Source organism: Crinia signifera, chromosome 19 (genome assembly GCF_055691185.1).
Source record: "Crinia signifera chromosome 19, ASM5569118v1, whole genome shotgun sequence".
NCBI classification, from domain to species: domain Eukaryota; kingdom Metazoa; phylum Chordata; class Amphibia; order Anura; family Myobatrachidae; genus Crinia; species Crinia signifera.
The window spans coordinates 11,886,316-11,908,251 of NC_139226.1; the positions used below are offsets into that span (position 1 = coordinate 11,886,316).

Below are 21,936 nucleotides of genomic sequence, written 5' to 3' on the forward strand. Positions count from 1 at the left end.
TCTGCTGCACTATATAAGACGCTGTAACGGAATCTGCTGTGCTATATAAGACGCTGTATCGGAATCTGCTGCGCTATATAAAACCCTGTAACGGAATCTGCTGCGCTATATAAAACCCTGTAACGGAATCTGCTGCGCTATATAAGACACTGTAACGGAATCTGCTGCGCTATATAAGACGCTGTAACGGAATCTGCTGTGCTATATAAGACGCTGTAACGGAATCTGCTGTGCTATATAAGACGCTGTAACGGAATCTGCTGCGCTATATAAAACCCTGTAACGGAATCTGCTGCGCTATATAAGACACTGTAACGGAATCTGCTGCGCTATATAAGACACTGTAACGGAATCTGCTGCACTATATAAGACGCTGTAACGGTATCTGCTGCGCTATATAAGACACTAACGGAATCTGCTGTGCTATATAAGACACTGTAACGGAATCTGCTGCGCTATATAAAACCCTGTAACGGAATCTGCTGCGCTATATAAAACACTGTAACAGAATCTGCTGCGCTATATAAGAAACTGTAACGGAATCTGCTGCGCTACAGATGAATCTTGCCTCGTTGTTGCTGGCGAACCGCCAGCAGCATGCTGCTGGCGATCCGCCAGCAACACGGCGCCTCTATTTGACTGAGACGCGCGTGCGTCCCCCACGCACGCGCGTCTCAGTATCCGGGCGGCGAGGCGGACGCAATACTGTCCGCCTCCCGCTCAAGGGGGCTGGGGGGGACCCAAGGCACTGCGGGGGGGTGCGGTCGCCCGGTGTGGGCACCGGGCGACCGAGGGCAGCACCGTCGGAAGGGGACGCGCGCGCACCCCCTTCCGGCATACAGATGGCGGCGGGGCAGGGGATGGCGATGGCGACGCCATCACCATCACCTGCAAAGATGAATCCCGCTACATCTGTATATAAGATGCTGTAACGGAATCTGCTGCGCTATATAAGACACTGTAACGGAATCTGCTGTGCTATATAAGACACTAACGGAATCTGCTGCGATATATAAGACGCTGTAACAGAATCTGCTGCACTATATAAGACACTGTAACGGAATCCGCTGCGCTATATCAGACACTGTAACGGAATCTGCTGTGCTATATAAGACACTGTAACGGAATCTGCTGCACTATATAAGACACTGTAACGGAACATGCTGCGCTATATAAGACACTGTAACGGAATCTGCTGCGCTATATAAAACCCTGTAAGTGAATCTGCTGCGCTATATAAGAAACTGTAACGGAATCTGCTGCGCTATATAAGACGCTGTAACGGAATCTGCGGCGCTATATAAGACACTGCAACGGAATCTGCTGTGCTATATAAGACGCTGTAATGGAATCTGCAGCGCTATATAAGACCCTGTAACGGAATCTGCTGCGCTATATAAGACGCTGTAACGGAATCTGCTGCGCTTTATAAGACGCTGTAACGGAATCTGCTGCGCTGTATAAGACGCTGTAATGGAATCTGCTGCGCTATTTAAGACACTGTAATGGAATTTGCTGCGCTATATAAAAAAACTGTAACGGAATCTGCTGCGCTATATAAGACACTGAATTGAAGCCAATTCATCCATGGCTGTTTTGTGGGTTAGGTTTAGGTGTGATACCGCCATCTCAGGAGTAGTGAATGCAGAAATAGGAGCAAGCTGTTGTTGCAGAGAGGAGGAGAGTACTTAAAAATTAATACATAATGTTTCTGCAGCCCTGAGGTGGATTAAAGGATTTCTGTGCTTTTGAGTTAGAAGTACTAGAGGACAGCATGCAGGAGATAAGGTTGTGATCTGAGAGAGGGAAAGGAGTATTGGTGAATGCAGACACTGAGCACAGCTTAGTGAATACAAGATCAAGGCAGTGGCCATCCCGATGAGTAGAGGAGTCAGTCCATTGGGAGAGGCCTAGAGAGGAGGTTAGAGAGCAGCGGCGTAACTATAGCACCGCAGCCCCCGCCACCGCGCGGGGGGGGCGCTGTGCATGTGGGGGCGCCGGGGGCTGCGGTGCTATAGTTACACCCCCCCCCCAATCCCCCGCAGACTTACCTATCTCGCTGGTCCCGACGGCTCCGTTCTTCTGCTGAGGACCACCACAAAATGGCCGCCCCCATATAGCACACAGTTCTCTGAAACTGTCTGCTGTATGTAGGCGGCCATTTTGTGGTGGTCCTCAGCAGAAGAAGAACGGAGCCGCCGGGACCAGCGCGATAGGTAAGGCTGCAGGGGATTGGGTGGGGTGGGTTTGCATGGGCGGCGGGGGGCGCCCCCCCCCCTAATGGCGGGGGGGCGCCCAAAACTTAGTTACTCCACTGTTAGAGAGAATAGTTTGGAGGTATAAGCAGCAGATTTTGGGCTATCAATGATGATGGTTGAGATGTCAGAGGAAAGGAAGTGAGGGAGCCAGGCAGAGAAATCTTCCAGAAATCGGGTTGGCTGCCTAGGTGAGCGATAGATAGCTGCAACACGCAGCGAGAAAGGAGTGTAAGTTCTGATGGAATGTACTTCAAATGATGTGAATGTGAGTGATGGAACATGTGGTATAACTGTGTATGTGAAGGATTGGGATAGTAATATTCCAACCAGGGCCGGATTTGTGCCTAGGCCCGTGGGGCACCGGCCTCAGGGCGGCACCAATTAAGGGCGGCAGGCTGGCTGACATTCTGTTAAATGGCACAGTGGATGGGCAGCGGCTAGTGACGAGTGCCACCGCCGCAGACATGAATTATCATATGTAGGCGGCAGCGCCGCTTGTCACTCGCCACTGCCCACCCACTCTGCCATGCACATTACATCACCGCTTAGTGGCTGGGTCCGACTGTCCCCCTGCGCGTCCAGAAATGGCTCAGGCTCACTGCTGCTGGCTCCCGCCCATTGGCTACAGTGTGTGAGCCGGAGAGAGACTGACGGAGACACTGTGCTAATCACTGTACTAATAAGTGCCTCCCTTCCTCCGGGTCCTCCATACAGTGAGCAGCCCAGAGTGCTTAAAAAAATATTAAGGTGGGCTACAGTTAAATTTTTATGAAATATATATAAATAACAATGTATATACATATATGATTACATTAAAATAGGGGGAGGGGGAGGGGCACAAAAATGTTGTGCCTAGGGGAGGCCTGACCCCTAAATTCGCCCCTGATTCCAACCCCACCTCCTCTGCTGTCACCAGGCCTGGGTGTGTGTTTGAAGTGGAGACCACCGTGTGACAGGGCTGCAGGGGAGGCTGTTTCTGATTGTGTGACCATGTTACTGTTACTAGGCCATTGTATAATTTCTGTAGCGCTCGCTGATCTAAGTCACTCTCTGGTGACTTCAATTAGTGGCACCCTGCTCCAAGAACAGGGCAGGCCGCCTCCATTCGCATGGAGATACCCAGCGTTTTCTTGGGTGCACCCAGTGTTTTCGTATGTATGTCAAGGACACTCAGGGCATTTGCATGCCCCCCACTGTAAGCACCCATAGTGAAGACCTGCACATGAGTGTATTCGCTTATGCTCATGGGCAGATCTTCACCATTAAACTCCCCGCATGGTTGAGTTCGGTAATCAGAACTAGGGCCTATTTGTCATGATCTTTTGGTTTGTCTGTAGGTAAAAACCTTTACGGTAATGTTTTATGTTTCTGTTAATAAGTTATGTTCTATATCTAATATATCTAGGAACACTTTAAAAAGCCTTGAAGAACTTCAAGACAAAGATATTCCGTGGATTAAATATTCAGCCAGTGGAAACTGTGTCACCGTCGAGGGAATAATTACCGGTATGGAGAACACGATGAGCCCCAATGTGGGAAAACCTGAGGTTGGGACCATCGCTTCACAAGCTGGAGAACACACTCAGAACATCAGCACAGAAGTAGGGTTGGTTAATGATGAAACTAAGCAGAGCAGCTACATGGAAACAGGTGAACTTGAGAATGATGTTGGTAAGCCAACAGGGGTTGACGCCACCATGCAATCTGAAGAGTCTGAGCATACAGAAGTGGGTGTGCCATACGAAGAAAGCTTACCATTTGAGGAGCCTCTGGCTGGAAACAAAAGTGGCCCGAATTATAACCAGCATGAAAAAGAGGGGCTAACTGACACCAATGATGAGGATCTTATGTTGGACAAGGCTGAAGCCAACAATATCCATACTGCAAAAATAGAGAAAACTACTGATGTCTTAAAAGATCCTGAGGCAGATATCAACCATACTTCAAAGAAGAGAAAGCCAAATGCCAAGAGGGAAAATAAAATTCATAATGCCAAGGCCAGTGAAGTCATGAATCAGATCAAAGTTACTGAAACCCTTGGTAATGTAGATCCCATCAACACAAACATAGGAGGCATTAAAGCACTATATAGGGAAGACTCTAAACTCAAAGCAGTTCTCAACACAACAAGGATTACGGCCACAAAGAGGTTGTCTCAATCAAAGTGGCCAAGTGGACATAAGAAGACCCAGCAGTGGACTTTGCTTGGTGAGTGGATTTCTATTAGTGTGGTTATAAATATGAAGGACACCGTCCTCATATGACTGTAAACTGGAATAACCCCTATATCTGTTTATGTAAGCAGTCATTACCAGTGGCGGCTCGAACCTCAGCGGAGGAGGGGGGCTGCTGCCGTGCTCCTGGTCCCGGTTTCCGCCGCTCCCAACCACCGTTCTTGGTCCCCGACATGATGGCTGGGGCATGCTCAGTAGCTTCTCCGACCCTCAGCCTCTGTGGGCTGCTTTTGCAGCAGCCCACAGAGGCATATTCAGGGTCCCAGGTCTGGCGCATGCATAGCATCATCCTTGTACTGTGCATGCGCAGAACCCGTTTTTATGCAGCAGCTCATATAGAGGTGTCCAGGAGGTAGGGAACACCTCCCAATGGGACTGCCTTGGTGACTGGCAGGTCAGACTTCCACACTCATAACCTTATAGAGAACAAGAGACACACAATCATCTGGCACCAGTATGGCATAGCTAGGGTTGGATCAGTAAAATGGCAGTGCCATATCAAGGCACAACAGCCCCTGTAGAACACTGCTGCCATCAATGGGGATGTGGGAAACCCACCCAAGGGGAGATATGCTACCATGGCACCCACACACTTGTCATGACCACCATTGCCTTAATTATACATATAGTTTAAAGACATTTACAGCAAGATACTGTGCTTGCAATGCCAAAAGTATGGGGGGGGGGGGGTAGTATACAGAACCTCCGATGGTGGTGACCAGGTGGAGATGTGGACGTGTGACATGATTTTTCCTATTGGCTGGTTTGAATTACCCACCCAGCTTAGCTGAGAAGGATCTGGGTGACTTTATGGGTTATCTAGGTGGAGATGTCCGGACCAATGAGAGGTTGGGGAGCAGGGTGCAGGAGTTGGTGGGAGCCATGGCAGAGGGTATGAGATGGCATCCCCGTAGACAGGGCCGGTGCTAGGTTTCTTGGCAAACCCCCCCCCAGCTGTCACATAATTACAATATCCACAATTAGTGGCACTCTGAACTAATTAAATACATCAAAAAAGGCATCATTAATTCAATGTTTCAGTGCTTTATGCAAATCGCATCTGCGGGTCACTGCAGCCTCTGTCTGGAGTGGACCCAGTTGGAGGCTGATTGACAGGCATGGGCGGGGCTGAGTAGTGCGATCGGTGGGTGTCCCTGTAAAGTCACCCGTACAGGGAAACCCATCTGGAGCTGTCAGTGCTGAGTGGCTTCGCTACAGAAAGCGCCGGGCAAGCAAGACATGGTGCACAGGGAGTGAGATGAAAAGGATGACAGCATGTGAGTGTTTGGCACAGTGTGGGTGCGCTCCTGGATTATCGCTGAACGCAACTTGTTCTCCTCCATACGAGGGGAGATGGACAATTAATATGCAAAAAAATAAGCGGGTGTAAGGTCAGGCAGGCGGCTATTGTTTGTGGTGACGGGCGTGGTGCGGGCGGAAACTGCACCACAAATTGGGATCCGTTGAAAGAAGAGTGTCCTCCAGCGGCCGGTGCCCTAGGCAGCTGCCTAATGGTATCTCCGGCCCTGCCCGTAAAGATCACATAGTATCGGAACATTAAATAGAAACTGGAAAGAAATTAATAAGATACATTTAGATAAAGCAATTTTTTTTTAAAGTGATGCAATGTCTGTATCTCACTTCTGAGATACAGACCCATTTGAGCTGCCGTTTAGTTTGTTTAAAATGCTGAAAATAATTGTCACCCTTCTTGCTACCAGGTAAGTATCGTGCAGTAGTTAGGTGACAGTCCTTTCTCCTTTGCAGGTAACACCACGTAAGTATAATTTAACAGATTTTTATTACGACAGATTAGCCAACGTAACAATGCAAATGGAACAGCGTTCACAATATTGGCAAACAGATGCCAAATTGTTTAATAACAAAATTACAACACAGACTTTATTAAACTGGAACGTGATCCCAAGGTGGAATAACTTGTTCTCCCTCAACGTTCCTATACGCAAAGATCATACAACCTTACCTTGGTTGTCACAGGTTAAATATTCAAATAACTCTTACATTCTATCAATATCATGTTTATAGTACTTAAAGCAGTAAAAACAGAACTTAGAAATTGAACTCAGCATATGGTTATGATATTATTGCGCAATAATGCTACGATTATGTGGGTGCGTGTCAAATCTCTAATAAGCGCTTTTTCTTTTAGGGCCCTATGTGATAAACCGGAACTTCTTAGTAACAGGTAAGCCTATATATTAATACCATGCTATTACAAACCAGTAATGACAGATAACCTCATACAGTATCAATCCTGGACTGATTTAGCCAGTAGCAACTATGTGTCTTTAGTTCACAAACAGTCTAAGCTGCGGCAGCATTTACTCATTAACCTCTCTGACCTTCACTGTGCACAGACTATGTTAGCAAAATTACCCTGAATATCCGGAGAAATGTGAAGAGTTAGGGATTTATTGTCTTTACTCCTTCGCCTGATTTCTCCTAAACTGATGTGGATGCTGTTTCTTCTAAAGTTGGGTTTAGCCCTCCTCCACGAGTAGCTCCTGAATGAAGAGGATACTGCACTAAGTATTGGCTGGCTGCCCCTGTACCCTGCGTTAGCTAGCTTACTTAAAGACCAGTTTATTACACAAACGGTAGAAACTCCAACTCGTGATGAGGCGCTCTTGGACTTAGTATTAACAAATAACACAGACTTAGTTTCAAACACGAAAGTAATTGAACAATTAGGGAATAGTGATCACAATATGGTTTCACTGGAAATCAACTTCAGTAAATTACATAAAAAAGGATCTGCAAAAATACTAAACTTCAGAAAAGCGAACTTTGAATTATTCAGGGAAGCCCTAACAGGAATTGGGTGGGAAACGGTTATGGAGGGGAAAAATGCAGAGGAAATGTGGGATACTCTAAAAAAGGTGCTTGATTCACTAACTATTGAATACATTCCTAAAGTAACTAAAGGTAAATTCAACAAAAAAAAGCCACCATGGTTGGACAAAGAAGTAAGGTCAGCTATCAACAATAAAACCAGAGCCTTTAAATTCTATAAAAATAACTTGAATGAGGAGGCGTTCGCAAAATACAAAGAATCAAACAAAACTTGTAAAGGGGTAATCAAAGCAGCTAAAATATTATATGAAGAGTGCATAGCCACTGAAAGCAAAACCAACCCAAAGAAGTTTTTTAAATACATAAATAGTAAACGTTTAATTAAGGAAAACATAGGCCCACTAACTGATACTAGTGGAAAAAGTGTTACTGAGGACAAGGGAAAAGCAAAACTGTTAAATGAGTTCTTCTCATCAGTATTTACTAAGGGAGAGCAGACTGTGGAACGAACATTTACCACAAACGGGACAAATAAGCCAGATCTCATTGTGGATTTCACGCCAAAGGAAATAATACTGAGGCTAAGCAAACTCAAAACAAATAAGTCACCAGGGCCAGATGGGATTCATCCGAGGGTATTAATGGAATTAAGGGATGAACTAGCTACCCCCCTACATTATATCTTTAGCAAGTCACTATCGTCAGGTATAGTACCAAAAGATTGGAGAATAGCAGAGGTAGTGCCAATATTCAAAAAAGGAAAAAAGGAAGATCCCGCTAATTACAGACCCGTTAGTTTAACATCAATTGTGGGTAAACTATTTGAAGGATTTTTAAGGGATGGTATCCAGGAATATTTAGATCATCACCGTCTACTCAGTACTAACCAACAAGGGTTCGTGAAAAATCGTTCATGCCAAACTAATCTACTAGGGTTCTATGAAGAGGTTAGCAAAAACCTCGATAATGGAAATGCTGTAGATGTGATTTTCCTAGATTTCGCTAAAGCATTTGATACTGTCCCACACAAGAGATTGATTAATAAAATGGAGAACCTAGGATTGGGTGAAAATATCTGCAGATGGGTAGGGAATTGGCTATGTAATAGAGAACAAAGAGTGGTTGTGAATGGTGCCGTATCAGATATGATACCGGTACTAAGTGGAGTGCCCCAGGGTTCGGTTTTGGGGCCCATTTTGTTTAACATTTTTATTAATGATATTGGGATAGGGTTACTCAGCAATGTATCCATCTTTGCGGATGATACAAAACTTAGCAAAGTCATCAAATCACCAGAAGATGTCACCATGCTTCAAAATGATCTTGCAATTCTAGATGAGTGGGCAAAAAAATGGAAGATGAGGTTCAATGTAGATAAATGTAAGGTTATGCACCTTGGGAGACACAACCAGTGTGCAAGTTACAACCTTAGCGGAGAGGAACTGGGTAATTCCATACTTGAAAAGGATCTAGGAGTCCAAATAGACAGCAATCTAGGATGTAGTGCCCATTGTAATGTAGCTACAAAAAAGGCCAACAAAATTCTGGCATGTATTAAGAGGGGAATGGAAACTAGGAACTCAAGGGTAATTATGCCACTATATAAAGCATTGGTGAGACCTCACCTAGAGTACGGAGTACAGTTCTGGGCCCCACACTATAAAAAGGACATCATAGAATTAGAAAAAGTCCAAAGGCGAGCAACAAAGCTTATTAGGGGAATGGAGAATTTAAGCTACGGGGAGAGATTAAGCAATTTGGGACTATTTACATTAGAAAAGAGACGTTTAAGGGGGGACATGCTCAACATGTACAAGTATATCAAGGGCCAATATAAGGAACTGTCACACACCCTATTTTCTACTAGAAAGGAATCTAGGACGCGAGGGCATGAGTATAGATTAGAAGAAAAAAGATTTAATTCAGCTAGTAGAAAGAATTTCTTTACGGTCAGAACAGTCAAACTCTGGAACTCTCTTCCCAGAGAGGTGGTAACGGCTGGCTCATTAAATGCGTTCAAGGCAAAGTTGGACAAACATTTACTGGAGAAAAACATCCATGGGTACAAATAAGAAATATAATTTGTCTGTAAAATACCAGAACCTACCAAATCAGCAATGGATATCTATACCAGGTTGAACTAGATCAGGGATCTTCAACCTTTAAGACAGCGTGGGCCACCTAAAAAAATCCAGTGAAGCCCGAGGGCCACTAAACTCTACTGCAGTATTTCGGACAGCCCCATAGAATCACAGCTCCCCTATAACGTCAGCACAGTCCTTCATAGATAATTGGCACAGCCGCCCATACTCAGCACATAACCCCCCCACACACACATACCCCAATAGTTTGATATTGAATAAATTGCACGCGCCGTAGGCGCGCTCCCAAAGAGGGGTGTGGCCTTATTAAAAGGAGCGTGGTCTAATTATAAAGAGTGTGAACTAGCAGGAAAACAATTACCTGACACCTCTTTTGCAACCTGCATGACCAGACATTGGTTACCGCAGGAATGATCTTTGTCCTGACACGCTTAAGTTGACTGAAGGCTGCACAGTGACATATAAACATGAAGGCCCACACAGTGAACTAGTATGCCTCACAGATCAAACCCAAACAATGAAAGGCTACTTAAATCAATATACACTGTTACACTGTTTATCCGTAATGCCCATTACACATTGTGCATCACACCATAGTGTCCATTAGACATTATGCCACACACCGTAATACCTGTTGTACTTTATGTCATACACCGTAATGCCCATTACACATTATGCCGCACACGTGATGCCCATTACACATTAATCCACACAAAATTATGCCCATTGCACATTATGCCCCACACTAATGCCCATTATGCCACAGACCATAATGCCAGCAGTACTCCTGCTTATACATATGATGCCCCAGCAGTGCCCCTCACCCAATGCCCCAGCAGTGCCCCTCACACAATGCCCCAGCAGTGCCCCTCACACACAATGCCCCAGCAGTGCCCCTCACACACAATGCCCCCAGTAATGCCCCACACACAATGCCCCCAGTAATGCCTGCAGCTTTACCAGGTCCCCTGCTCCCGCCAGCTGTACCTTCTCAACCTGCAGCTTTGCCGGGTCACCTGCTTCCACCATCCATGCCTCCTCCTGCAGTTTCGCCGGGTCCCCTCTGCCAGCTGTGCCTCCTCCTCCTGCAGTTCCTGCGCCAGGTCCCCTGCTCCCGCCAGCTGCGTTGCCTCCTCCCGCAGCTTTGCCGGGTCCCAGCTCCCACCAGACGTGCCTCCTCCTCCCTCAGCCACGCTGGATCCACTCCTCTGCCCTGCCTGCAGCCAATGAAAATCGGGTAGGCGGCACCCGGGGGGACTCCATTACGCTGCCTCCCTCAGCAGCATTTTCTTTTACTTTAAAAAAAAATCATGTGCATGGCGGGCAGGGGGCCACTGAGATCAGCTCCGTGGGCCACTCGTGGCCCGCGGGCCATGGGTTGAAGACCCCTGAACTAGATGGACGCAAGTCTTTTTTCAACCTTACCTACTATGTAACTATGTAACTATATATTGGAGCGGGCGTCCACTGACCTCAGCCGGGTTTAGCCCTCTAGCTATGCGGTGTTAGACTGTATGTGTTCTGAGCCTTGCTGGATACACTGGGGGCTGGTCTGGGCGGGCTAACACACTCACCACTGCCTCGGACCTCCCCGTTTCACTCCCTCCTCCTTACGGCACCTCCTTCCGGATGACGCGTCACCACTTTGCTAGCTCCGGCTCCACCTGACTCACGGAGACAGTCTGGGAACCTCCAGACATCAATCACCCCAGCCCGGTATCGGAGCAGCTCGCCGGAGTTCATGTAAGTCTCTGCTGCTTCTCCCAGCCACGCTCTCCACCGCTCCTGGCTGCGTAGCTCTGCCTCCTTCAATTTTTCACCGGAGAACTGCGACACAGCCTTTAACGGCTGCTCCTTTTATCCTCAGCCCCGCGTGCCTCACACACCAAGTCCTGCTCCCGCGCCGGGCAGCTTTATTGAAAGCAGGCTCCCCGCTGACAAACTCCTCTGAGCACGGGGACCGCAGCCTTTCCCTGCTATGGTAATAAAGTGCACAGTCTCCTCTGCAGCATGCGGGTCCACAGTACCCCATAGTTTTAACATGCATCATCATATGTACATATATACAATTCACCCCATTATGGGCGTTCACATTCTTCCCCTCTTAACATTTGCATGTCCCCATGCATCTCGACACCATTCCCATAACTCAATGGTTGCCGATTCATTTTCTAACAGGATATGCTCTAGTCTCGGTACCTAGATGGTACCACCCCTTTTGTACTTCGTTCGGAACGACGAAGTTCGGGTATGATCACTTTTAAAGATGCGGATTCTAGATTCTCTGACAACTTAGCCTCCCTGTCCTCCCCACAGGTCTTTACATTAACAGCATCATCATTTTCATTTACAACAATATTCACATAAGAATCGGTAACGGGCAACTCTACCACTCATAGGCCAAAATAACATCATCATGTGATCAAACGATTCCCAGGGTTGTTGAGAGGAATCCAAGGTCGCTACTGTGGTTGGTGCTCCGGTACATCCCTCTTTCAGAAGCATTTCCTCCTTCAAGGCCTGCGACCCAGAATATTTCTTTAATTGGCTGCGATGTACCATCCACACCCCTTCTACTCCCGGCCTTGAGATCTGATACGTATCCACTTCAGGGTATGGAATAGCAACGATTTTGTAAGGCTCCAATTCCCAAAACGGCTCCAGTTTAGTCTGGCGACACTTCTTCCTCCTCCAGACAAGATCTCCGACTTGTAATGGCTCTGCTTTTGTATCGGTATTGTAGTAATTGGTTTGCTGCTGTTGAGCCTGTTTCATGTTGTCATTGACCGCTCGATAAGCCACCTTCAACCGCTTCTTGTGTTCCTGTACCCAAGGACTTTGACCTCTCTCCTCGACCAGCATATCCATGGGGAACTCCACTCGTAGGTCCACCGGTACCTTTCCTTCTCTCCCGAACATTAAGTAAAATGGAGTATAACCGGTTAAGCTATGAATGGAGTTGTTATAAAGATATGTCAGTTCTGGTAACACAGCGGGCCACCCATTTCTGTCCGTCACTGAAAGTGCCGAAGCATTCTAATGAGAAATTGGTTAGCTCGCTCACAGAGTCCGTTACATTGCGGGTGATAGGTGGTGGTTCTCAGTTTTTTGCAATTATATAATGTACAAAGTTCTTGGGTACTCTTTACCTAGAACGGCGCCCGCGATCAGAATCGCGGGCGTCGGGGGTAAAAAATCGCGGTAATCGCGGGCATCGCGGGTAAATCGCGGGTACATCAAAATCGGGTACCCGCGATTACCGCGATTTTCCCATAGGGAACAATGTTAAAAAGCCTGATTGACCGCGATTTTACTGTAAAATGCCTCAATGCCCGCGATTTTCCCATAGGAATCAATGTTAAATGGGCTACAGAGCCCAAATAGCCCCAATTAACCCTTAAATGTCCCCCCAATTTTTGTACGCCACCCCACGATCCACGCCAACCCGAAGCGTGGCGAGCGCAGCGAGCCCGCGAGGGGCGGCGGTACGCGTCCTCCGACCTTTTCATGCCCTACTATCCACGTCGGCGTGGAGTTGAGAATAGAATAGTGTGGCGAGCGCAGCGAGCCACCGAGCCCGAAGCGTGGCGAGCGCAGCGAGCCCCGCGAGGGGACGCGGATACCTTCACAGGTAAACGCGTCCCTTCGCGGGCTTCACAGGTGTCCGCGTCGCCACGGACACCTGTGAAGTCCGCGAGGGGACGCGTATAACTGTGAAGGTATCCGCGTCCCCTCGCGGGGCTCGCTGCGCTCGCCACGCTTCGGGCTTGGTGGCTCGCTGCGCTCGCCACACTATTCTATTCTCAACTCCACGCCGACGTGGATAGTAGGGCATGAAAAGGTCGGAGGACGCGTACCGCCGCCCCTCGCGGGCTCGCTGCGCTCGCCACGCTTCGGGTTGGCGTGGATTGTGGGGTGGCGTACAAAAATTGGGGGGACATTTAAGGGTTAATTGGGGCTATTTGGGCTCTGTAGCCCATTTAACATTGATTCCTATGGGAAAATCGCGGGCATTGAGGCATTGAATGCAAAATCGCGGTCAATTAGGCTTTTTAACATTGTTCCCTATGGGAAAATCGCGGTGATCGCGGGCATCGCGTCGCGGCCGTTTATGTGCTGCCCGCGATGTCGCGATCACCGCGATGGGCGCCGTTCTAGGTAAAGAGTACCAGTTCTTGGAACAAGCAGTATTCGAATGCGGGCCCTTGATCTGTGAGTATGAGCTCAGGGAATCCGTATGGCCGAATAAACATCTTCCACAATGTTTCCGCCGCCACTCTTGCGGAAACATCTTTAACAGGATAAGCAATCATGAATTTCGAAAAATGGTCTACAATAGTGAAAGCATATTGATGTCCCGAACTACTCTGCTCCAGCTTTACATGATCTACTGCCACCAGTTCCAAGGGCCTCTTGGTAACTATCGAATGTAATGGGGCTCGCTGTTGTAGCGTAGGTTTTTCATGGCGCAGTGAGAGCACCAAGAGCACCAGTCCTCAATATCTTCCTTCATCCCCACCCAGTAGAAACATCTTCGCAGAAATGCCTCTGTTCTCTGCACCCCAAAGTGTCCAGAGTGATCGTGATAAGCCTGCAGAAGACTGTGCTGATGACCTCGAGGTACTTCGATCTGGGTCATGGGACTATGAGTTTGCGGGTTAGTGCCACAACGCACCAGCAGACTTTTCTGGATTCTGAGTTTCTGCCTTTGTCGAAGCAACTTAACCAATTCTGGCACGGCCTGCTCTTGTTCCCCCTTGCTGAGAGTCTTGTTAGCGATTAAGAGTTCCTTCAAGCTCGTGATGACGGAGCTTCCCAACTGAAGTTGCGTACACTTATATTCCGGTTCTTGTTCCACTAGCTGTTGTGCGGTTTGTCTGACACTAGGGGACGACAAAGGTTGCTTCTTAGTCTGCTCTGGTTGTTTTGCAAAGACGGCCTGGAACGCAGGCATTTCCACCTCCTCCCACTCATCTATTTCCTCCTCACTCTCCTCAGGAGCTGTTCTTCTAGACAAGGCATCCGCATTGGTGTTTGTCTTTCCACTACGATATCTGATGTTGAAGTTAAAGTTTGACAGCCTGGAAGCCCATCTTTGTTCAATTGCACCCAACTGTGCCGTGGTCAAATGTGCCAACGGATTGTTATCTGTATAGGCCACGAAGGTATGTCCCAACAAAAAGTTTTTGAAACCTCAGTAATTGCCCAAACGAGTACCAGAAACTCCAACTTGAAAGCGCTGTAATTTGAGTCATTACGTTCCGACTTCCTCAGACTTGCATAAGCAACGACCCTCTCGGTTCCCTGCTGTTTCTGCGAGAGGACGGCTCCCAAGCCCTGATGACTAGCATCGGTATACAGTACAAAAGGACAATCATAGTCCAGATAAGCCAGCACAGGCGCTTGGATCAGTAACTGCTTCAGGAGTTCAAAAGAGTGTTGCTGATGCTCGGTCCATAATACAGGCAAATTCTTTTTCATATTCGGCCTGGTGACGGCTCTGAGCGTTTCGTGCAAGGAGGCTGCAATTTGGGCAAAATCCTTAATAAAACGGCGGTAATAGCCCACGAAGCCCAGAAATTTCCTAACTTCGGTTAAATTGGTCGGAGTGGGCCATTCCCGCACAGCTGGTGTTTTATCCGGATCCGGCAACACGCCTTCTGCCCCTACTATGTGTCCCAAATACTTTACTTGGGTCTTCAGAAGATGGCACTTTGAGGGTTTAACTTTAAGTCCGTAGGCTGCCAACCTCTGAAAGACTTCGTTCAAGTGTTCCAAATGATCGTGATAAGTTTGGGAGTTAACAATTATGTCGTCAAGGTACAGGAGAACAAAATGAAAGTTTTTATCGCCCAAACAATGTTCCATGACGCGTTGAAACATGGCGTTGGTCAAACCGAAGGGCATTTTTTACCATTCGTACCAACCCATCGGGGTAGTGAAGGCGATCTTCTTCTGATCAGCCGGATCCACCTGCACCTGCTAGTATCCACTGGTGAGATCGAGTGTAGAAAAGTACGTGGCTTGTCTCAAAGCCGTAAGCGACTCCTCTATCCTTGGAAGCGGTACGCATCGCGTGAGTAACTTGATTCAGGCGTCGATAATCTACACAGAATCTGAGCGTGCCGTCTTTTTTTTTTTTGACCAGGACAATGGGAGATGCCCACGGACTATAGCTCTTCTGCACCACGCCAGCAGCCTCCATCTCCTCCAACATGTCCCGCAGCGGTTGGTACAAACTGGGAGCCAGCGGACGATACCTCTGCTTTATGGGATGGGCGTCTCCAGTTAAGATTCGGTGTTGAATCTGGGAGACTCTTCCGATATCTAATGCTCTTTGACTAAATGTCTCAGCGTTCCGCTGCACAACATGAAGCACTCCGGCCTTTAACTCCTCCGGTGTATTTAGTTATGATATTATTGCGCAATAATGCTGATGTGGATGCTGTTTCTTCTGCGGGCGTCCCCTGACCCTAAAGTCGGGTTTAACCCTCCTCCACGAGTAGCTCCTGAATGAAGAGGATACTGCACTAAGTAGTGGCTGGCTGCCCCTGTACCCTGCGTTAGCTAGCTATATATTGGAGCGGGCGTCCCCAGACCTCAGCCGGGTTTAGCCCCCTAGCTATGCGGTGTTAGACTGTATGTGTTCTGAGCCTTGCTGGATACACTGGGGGCTGGTCGGGGCGGGCTAACACACTCACCACTCCCTCGGACCTCCCCGTTTCACTCCCTCCTCCTTGCGGCACCTCCTTCCGGATGACACGTTACCGCTTCACTATCTCCGGCTCCGTCTCACTCACGGAGACAGTCGGGGAACCTCCAGACATCAATCACCCCAGCCGGGTATCGGAGCAGCTCGCCGGAGTTCACGTGTCTCTGCTGCTTCTCCCAGCCACGCTCTCCACCGCTCCCGGCTGCGTAGCTCTGCCTTCTTCAATTTTCACTGGAGAACTGCGACACAGCCGTTAACGGCTGCTCCTTTTATCCTCAGCCCCGCGTGCCTCACACACCAAGTCCTGCTCCCAGGCCGGGCACCTTTATTGAAAGCAGGCTCCCCGCTGACAAACTCCTCTGAGCACGGGGACCACAGCCTTTCCCTGCTACGGTAATAAAGTGCACCAGTCTCCTCTGTAGCATGCGGGTCCATAGTCCATGGTACCCCATAGTTTTAACATGCATCATCATATGTACATATATACAATTCACCCCATTATGGGCGTTCACATAATGATTTTTTTTCTCTTTTGCAGGATTTACATTAAAAAAACTGTGTTTATTCCTGCTCATGTCCTTCTCGGGTGCTCAATGTAAGTATGGTAGCTGCTAATGATATGGCATATTCCTGTTCACTTTGCCAGCTATTAGGATTGAATATGGCATTCTAGAACACGTACTGTACCTACATTATACGGCTCTCTCGGATATCAGGTCCGGTGCTGGAGCAAAACGAGGCACCTACCGAGTAGGGATGCCAATCCCGGGGCATTTTTTCAATCCCGGGATCCGGGATTGAAAAACGCTCAATCCCGGGATTCCCGGGATCCCGGGATTGGCATCCCCAGCAAAAAAAACCCCATTTTTAGCATAGTACCCACCCCGGCCGACCCGCACATCTACTTACATTAGGGTGCGGGCGGGCGGCCGGGAGTGGGTTTGGAGGTGCACAGTGCCTCCCGGCAAGTGCACCTCCATAGAAGACGGCAGGCGGGCGGCGGAGACGAGGCTGGCAGGCGGAGGCGGGCGGAGTCAGGCCGGCGTGCTGTCGGGAGGCGGGCAGGCGGAGGCAGGCCGGCGGTCACTGGTGACGTGTGGCCTGCGCAGCGTGACCTCTACTGTCACGCTACGCAGGCCCCACGCCGGGTCAGGCTACGGGAACAGCCGGGCAGCGTCTGAGATAGTGCTCAGACGCTGCCCGGCATTAGACTGATCCCGAAATCCCGGGATTGGATTCTCCAATCCCGGGATTGAAATCCCGGACTTTTTTAGGCCAAATCCCGGGATCCCGCCGATCCCGATCCCGGGATTGGCCACACTACTACCGAGGTCTATAATGTTCAGGATCAGCTTAAATACTGTCATTTATCCAGTAATTCTTATGCCATTGCAGTGCCCATTTGTGGTGTGCACACACACTAGACAATATCGTTGTCATCGTTTATCACCTAGTGTGTACGCAACTATACACACACTCAATCTATTAAAGAATCAGTTCCCCCCAAAAAAGATTACAAATAAATACTGGAATGTTGTTAAAATTCAGGCTGTCAAAAATTACACAGTCAAAATGACGGCACCAGAATTTTTGACTGTCACAATGTTCACCTGGTCGAAATGTCGGCAACTAAAAGGTCAATACGGACATATCATCGTCAAGGTCATAAGGATGACAGTCAAAATAAAAACAAATATAAGGTTGACAACCAAAATGTAGACAGTTAAAATATCAACAGTTATTGTTACGATCCGCCTCCAGCGGATCGGTGTAAATGTGCAGTTTTTCATATTCTGTGTGTAGTTTGTGTTTTCCCTGGATTCTGCTCCCTGGGTTTATTCCAGCCTGTGTTTGTGTTTGCTCGCTGGTGGCCTCCAGTAGTAAGCCTGGGCCATTGCAGCTCACTCTATGTGATTTGTTTAATTAGGCTTCAAGCCTGCAGTGCTCACCTGCAGGCAATGTGTAATTAGCACCACATTGTGCTCAGTATATAAACCCTCTGGTTATTCACTCCCAGGCCGGTTATAGCTTACTGTTAGCTTACTGATAGCTTTGTGTATCCTGCCGTGTATTCCCTCTATGTTGTGCTCCAGAGTCTTCCCGGTCCCAGCACCTTGTGTACAGCGTCCTGTGTGCCAGCTTCGTTTGTGCCTCAGTCCTCAGTACCTGCAGTGTCCTTGCCAGAACCTGCTGCCAGCCTTCGTTTCCAGAGTGTTCCTGGTCCCAGCACCTTGTATCCAGCGTCCTGGGTGCCAGCTTTGTTTGTGCCTCAGTCTGCGTGTATCTGGTCCTTGGTCACCTCAGTCCGCAGTACCTGCTTCATCCAGCCTGCAGTGTCCTAGCCTGAACCTGCTGTCAGCATTCGTTGCAGATAAGGGGTGCACCCTGCCAGTTACCCTTGTGCTTTACAGTATTGTATTTTGTTATATTCCATCGTTGAGCATTGTTGCCATTTGTATTTATTATATTACACCATTTGGGCATTGTTGCCATCCCTGTAGGGGTCTCAGTCCTGCACGTCAGGTTAAGTTAGAGGTCCTTTTGCTGCTGGTCTGCCTCCACAGATACATTGTCCTGAACATAAAACCTGCCTGTAGCGGAGTGGGGCGGGCATAATTCGCCCTTCAGCCGAGACGGGTACAGGAGAAGACTAGCTCCGCACGTATCTCGTGGACGTCAGGCTGGGGCAACAGAGTCAGGGAGCAGGTTTTCTGACCACCTACAGAACCGTAACAGTTATAATGTTGACATAGTAAAACAATAGCGAATAGTGACCAGTAAACAGTGATCCTGCCATGTCAGACTGATTGCAATTAGCGCAGTTACTAACGGTAGACCTTTCCTCACCCAGAGGCATATGTTTGTGATCCAAATGCCTAAGAACCCTTAAGAAGGCATCAAAGTGAAACGCGTAAGGTCTAATATATCTGAGCAAGCAGTATTCTATATGAAAGCATTTGGGGAATAACAATTTAATGGACTGTTTTCGGTATTATAGGTGCTCCTGTCTCTGCTCTGTGGAAACGCCTCATTTTTGAGTCTGAGGTGGACTTTACAAACCATCATTTATCTATCACAAGGAACTTGACGGTCGTATGTGAGCTCAGTCCGCCAAGCTCAGGAAAACTGTCCCAGTGCACAGAGGAGGAATCTTTTGTTGCCCTGATAAATGAGCACACCGTTCACCTTTACACAAGTAAACTGGATACAGACGGGCTGATCATGGAGTACGAACAAAATGCCAATCGGATCACGGTTCATCCATCAAGCATAGGTATGAAATCATTCATTTATGTGAGGATATAAGTTGGGGAAATCAGTTATTCTGTTATGACATCTTTTAGCACTCAAAGGAGAGATTTAGTCCATCGATTGGCCTCTAGTGGTCAATGGCGGTATTCACCTCATAAAGGTGAGGAGTAGTTAGCCTTTGATAGATAGATAGATAGATAGATAGATAGATAGATAGATAGATGGAGAAGAAAATAAGGTACATGTGTAGTTTCACGGCGGCCCTTCCCAGCGGATTGCATCGTATGCAAATCGCATGCAAACGATTTGCATACAATTTGCATATGATTTCATCCGCAATGCGATTTAGCACACCCCCACTATCCACATCAGTCCGAAGCGTGGCGAGTGCAGCGCGCCCCGTTAGGGGACGGGGTACGCGACCTGTTCATACCCCATTATCCACGTCGGGATGGAGTTGACTTTATAAAGTGTGGCAAGCGCAGCGAGCCACCGAGCCCGAAGCGTGGCGAGGGGACGCGAAGAACGAGCCCGAAGCATGGCAAGCAGTGAGCCCCGTGAAGGGACATGGATTACTTGACGTGTATTCCGCGGCCCCTCGCCATGCTTCAGGCTCGTTTTAGGTGTCCCCTCGCGGGACCCGATGCACTCGCCGCACTTTATGAAATCAACTCCACACCAACGTGGATAGTGGGGGTATGAACAGGTCGGGAGGGCACGTACTGCGTTCCCTCGCGGGGCTCGCTGTGATCGCCACACTTCGGGCTGACGTGGATAATGGGGGTGTGCTAAATTGCATCGCAGATCGAATCGTATGCAAATGCAATTTGAATACGATGTGCATGCAATCCGCTGGGAAGTGCCATCGTGAAACTACACATCTAAAATAATACATAAATGTAAGTTGTCGTCAGGTCAAAATTCAACATGAATTTTCCGTGATTTTCTCTCTGAAACTGACCTGTTCACACTTTACCATCCCAGCGGATGCGAAGGGGCGAAATCGGTACCGTACCTGGAGAATTGTGAGCGCAGCGAGCCGTGCGAGGGGACACGTTATACTTATACAGCGTCCATGTTGATCTATGTCCAGGGCCGGTGCAAGGCTTTTCAGCACCGCAGGCAAACTTCAACCTACCTACCCCCCCCCCCCCCCCCCCCCCCGCATGCTGCCAACAATACCCACTTTCCAACTCCATAAGGCATACTTGCCTAACACTCCAGAAAGGCAGGGAGGCTCCCCAAAATTGGGTGATCTTCCCAACCCCCTGGGACGATGGGCAAGTTCTCTGCTTTCCCTGGAGGCATCCCTTTGAAACCCACAACAGATTGCAAGGAGAAGGGGGCAGCAAAGTAGGTAAATTTGCCTCAAGGGAAAGTATGGGGGTGAGGTCTTAAGGTGCGTACACACAGGGGCGATTTTGGGCAAAGTCGCGGGAAATATGGTCGCTGAGCGACCATATTGCCCGCAATGGGAGTGTGCACCGGCGATATATCGCCGGGTGCACGCTCCCGTTTTTGCCCCTGTGGTGATCGCTGGTCGCAGGAACATGCTCCTGCGACCAGCTGATTACCGCTGCCGGGCTCCTCCCGGCAGTTTCTTTTTCATCAGCGACCATCTCTGGTCGCTGATGTAAAGTAGAAACTGAGCAATATATTGCTCAGCCATATATCTCAGCAATATATCTCCCCCGTGTGTACACAGCATTAGAAGTTCCACAGCAACCGCCTGCATTAAGTACAACAAGGATCCTCATAGACAACCTTGATTTTTGCTAGGGAGACTTGGTGGCGCTCCCCCAGATCCCGGGGCCCTAGGCAGCTGCCTAATGGTAGAGCCGGCCCTGCCTATGTCAATATAGAAACCCAATAAAGTAAGGCCATACATCAGCAATCTGCAATCCATGATTTCACCAGATATTTACCAGTGACTTGGAGATTTTTTTTTTCATATTCACATTGGATCTTTAATTCTGAAAATGCCCATACACCACCTAATTGTATTCTTTGTAGCAGTGATTGTCAGCAAGTTGGGGGCAATTTGTTTGGGGGCAATTCACTTTTTCCTGTATAACAGTGATGGCGAACCTTGACACTCCAGTTGTTGTTGAACTACACATCCCAGCATGCCCTGCGTCAGTTTTAGCATGGCCAAATAGTAAAACTGGAGCAGGGAATGCTGGAATATGTAGTTCAACAACCGCTGCAGTGTCAAGGTTCGCCATCACTGCTGTATACTGATACTGGCCTTTTAAGATTAACAGATCTATATTTGCTGAAAACGGTCTGCAAATCACTGAAAAATATCTGCAATATATGGGTGCAGATTGGGGACAAAAAAATCTCAGAATCTGCAAATCATTTATATATATATATATATATATATATATATATATATATATATATATATATATATATATATATATATATATATATATATATATATATATATATTTTTTTGGTGATTGTTGATCTATGGGGGCTTTTAGTTAAACTTCCTCTTCCACTTTAAGCTATTTGTCTTAAGGGCAGGCCCAGCTGATGAAAGAATGGTGACTCATCTG

The 21,936-nt window shown here is 48.0% G+C and overlaps 1 protein-coding gene across 1 annotated transcript in view; it reads left to right on the top strand.

The window, feature by feature from the left end:
- LOC146042121 (uncharacterized) overlaps nt 1-21,936 on the top strand; it is a 65,373-nt gene that overhangs the window by 33,863 nt on the left and 9,574 nt on the right. Inside the window, exons 2-5 of the mRNA XM_083162041.1 lie at nt 3,664-4,466; nt 6,663-6,698; nt 16,659-16,715; nt 19,119-19,394. Coding sequence (XP_083018167.1) covers nt 3,767-4,466; nt 6,663-6,698; nt 16,659-16,715; nt 19,119-19,394 — 1,069 coding nt within the window. The 5' untranslated portion in view covers nt 3,664-3,766. The remainder of the gene's footprint in view (nt 1-3,663; nt 4,467-6,662; nt 6,699-16,658; nt 16,716-19,118; nt 19,395-21,936) is intronic.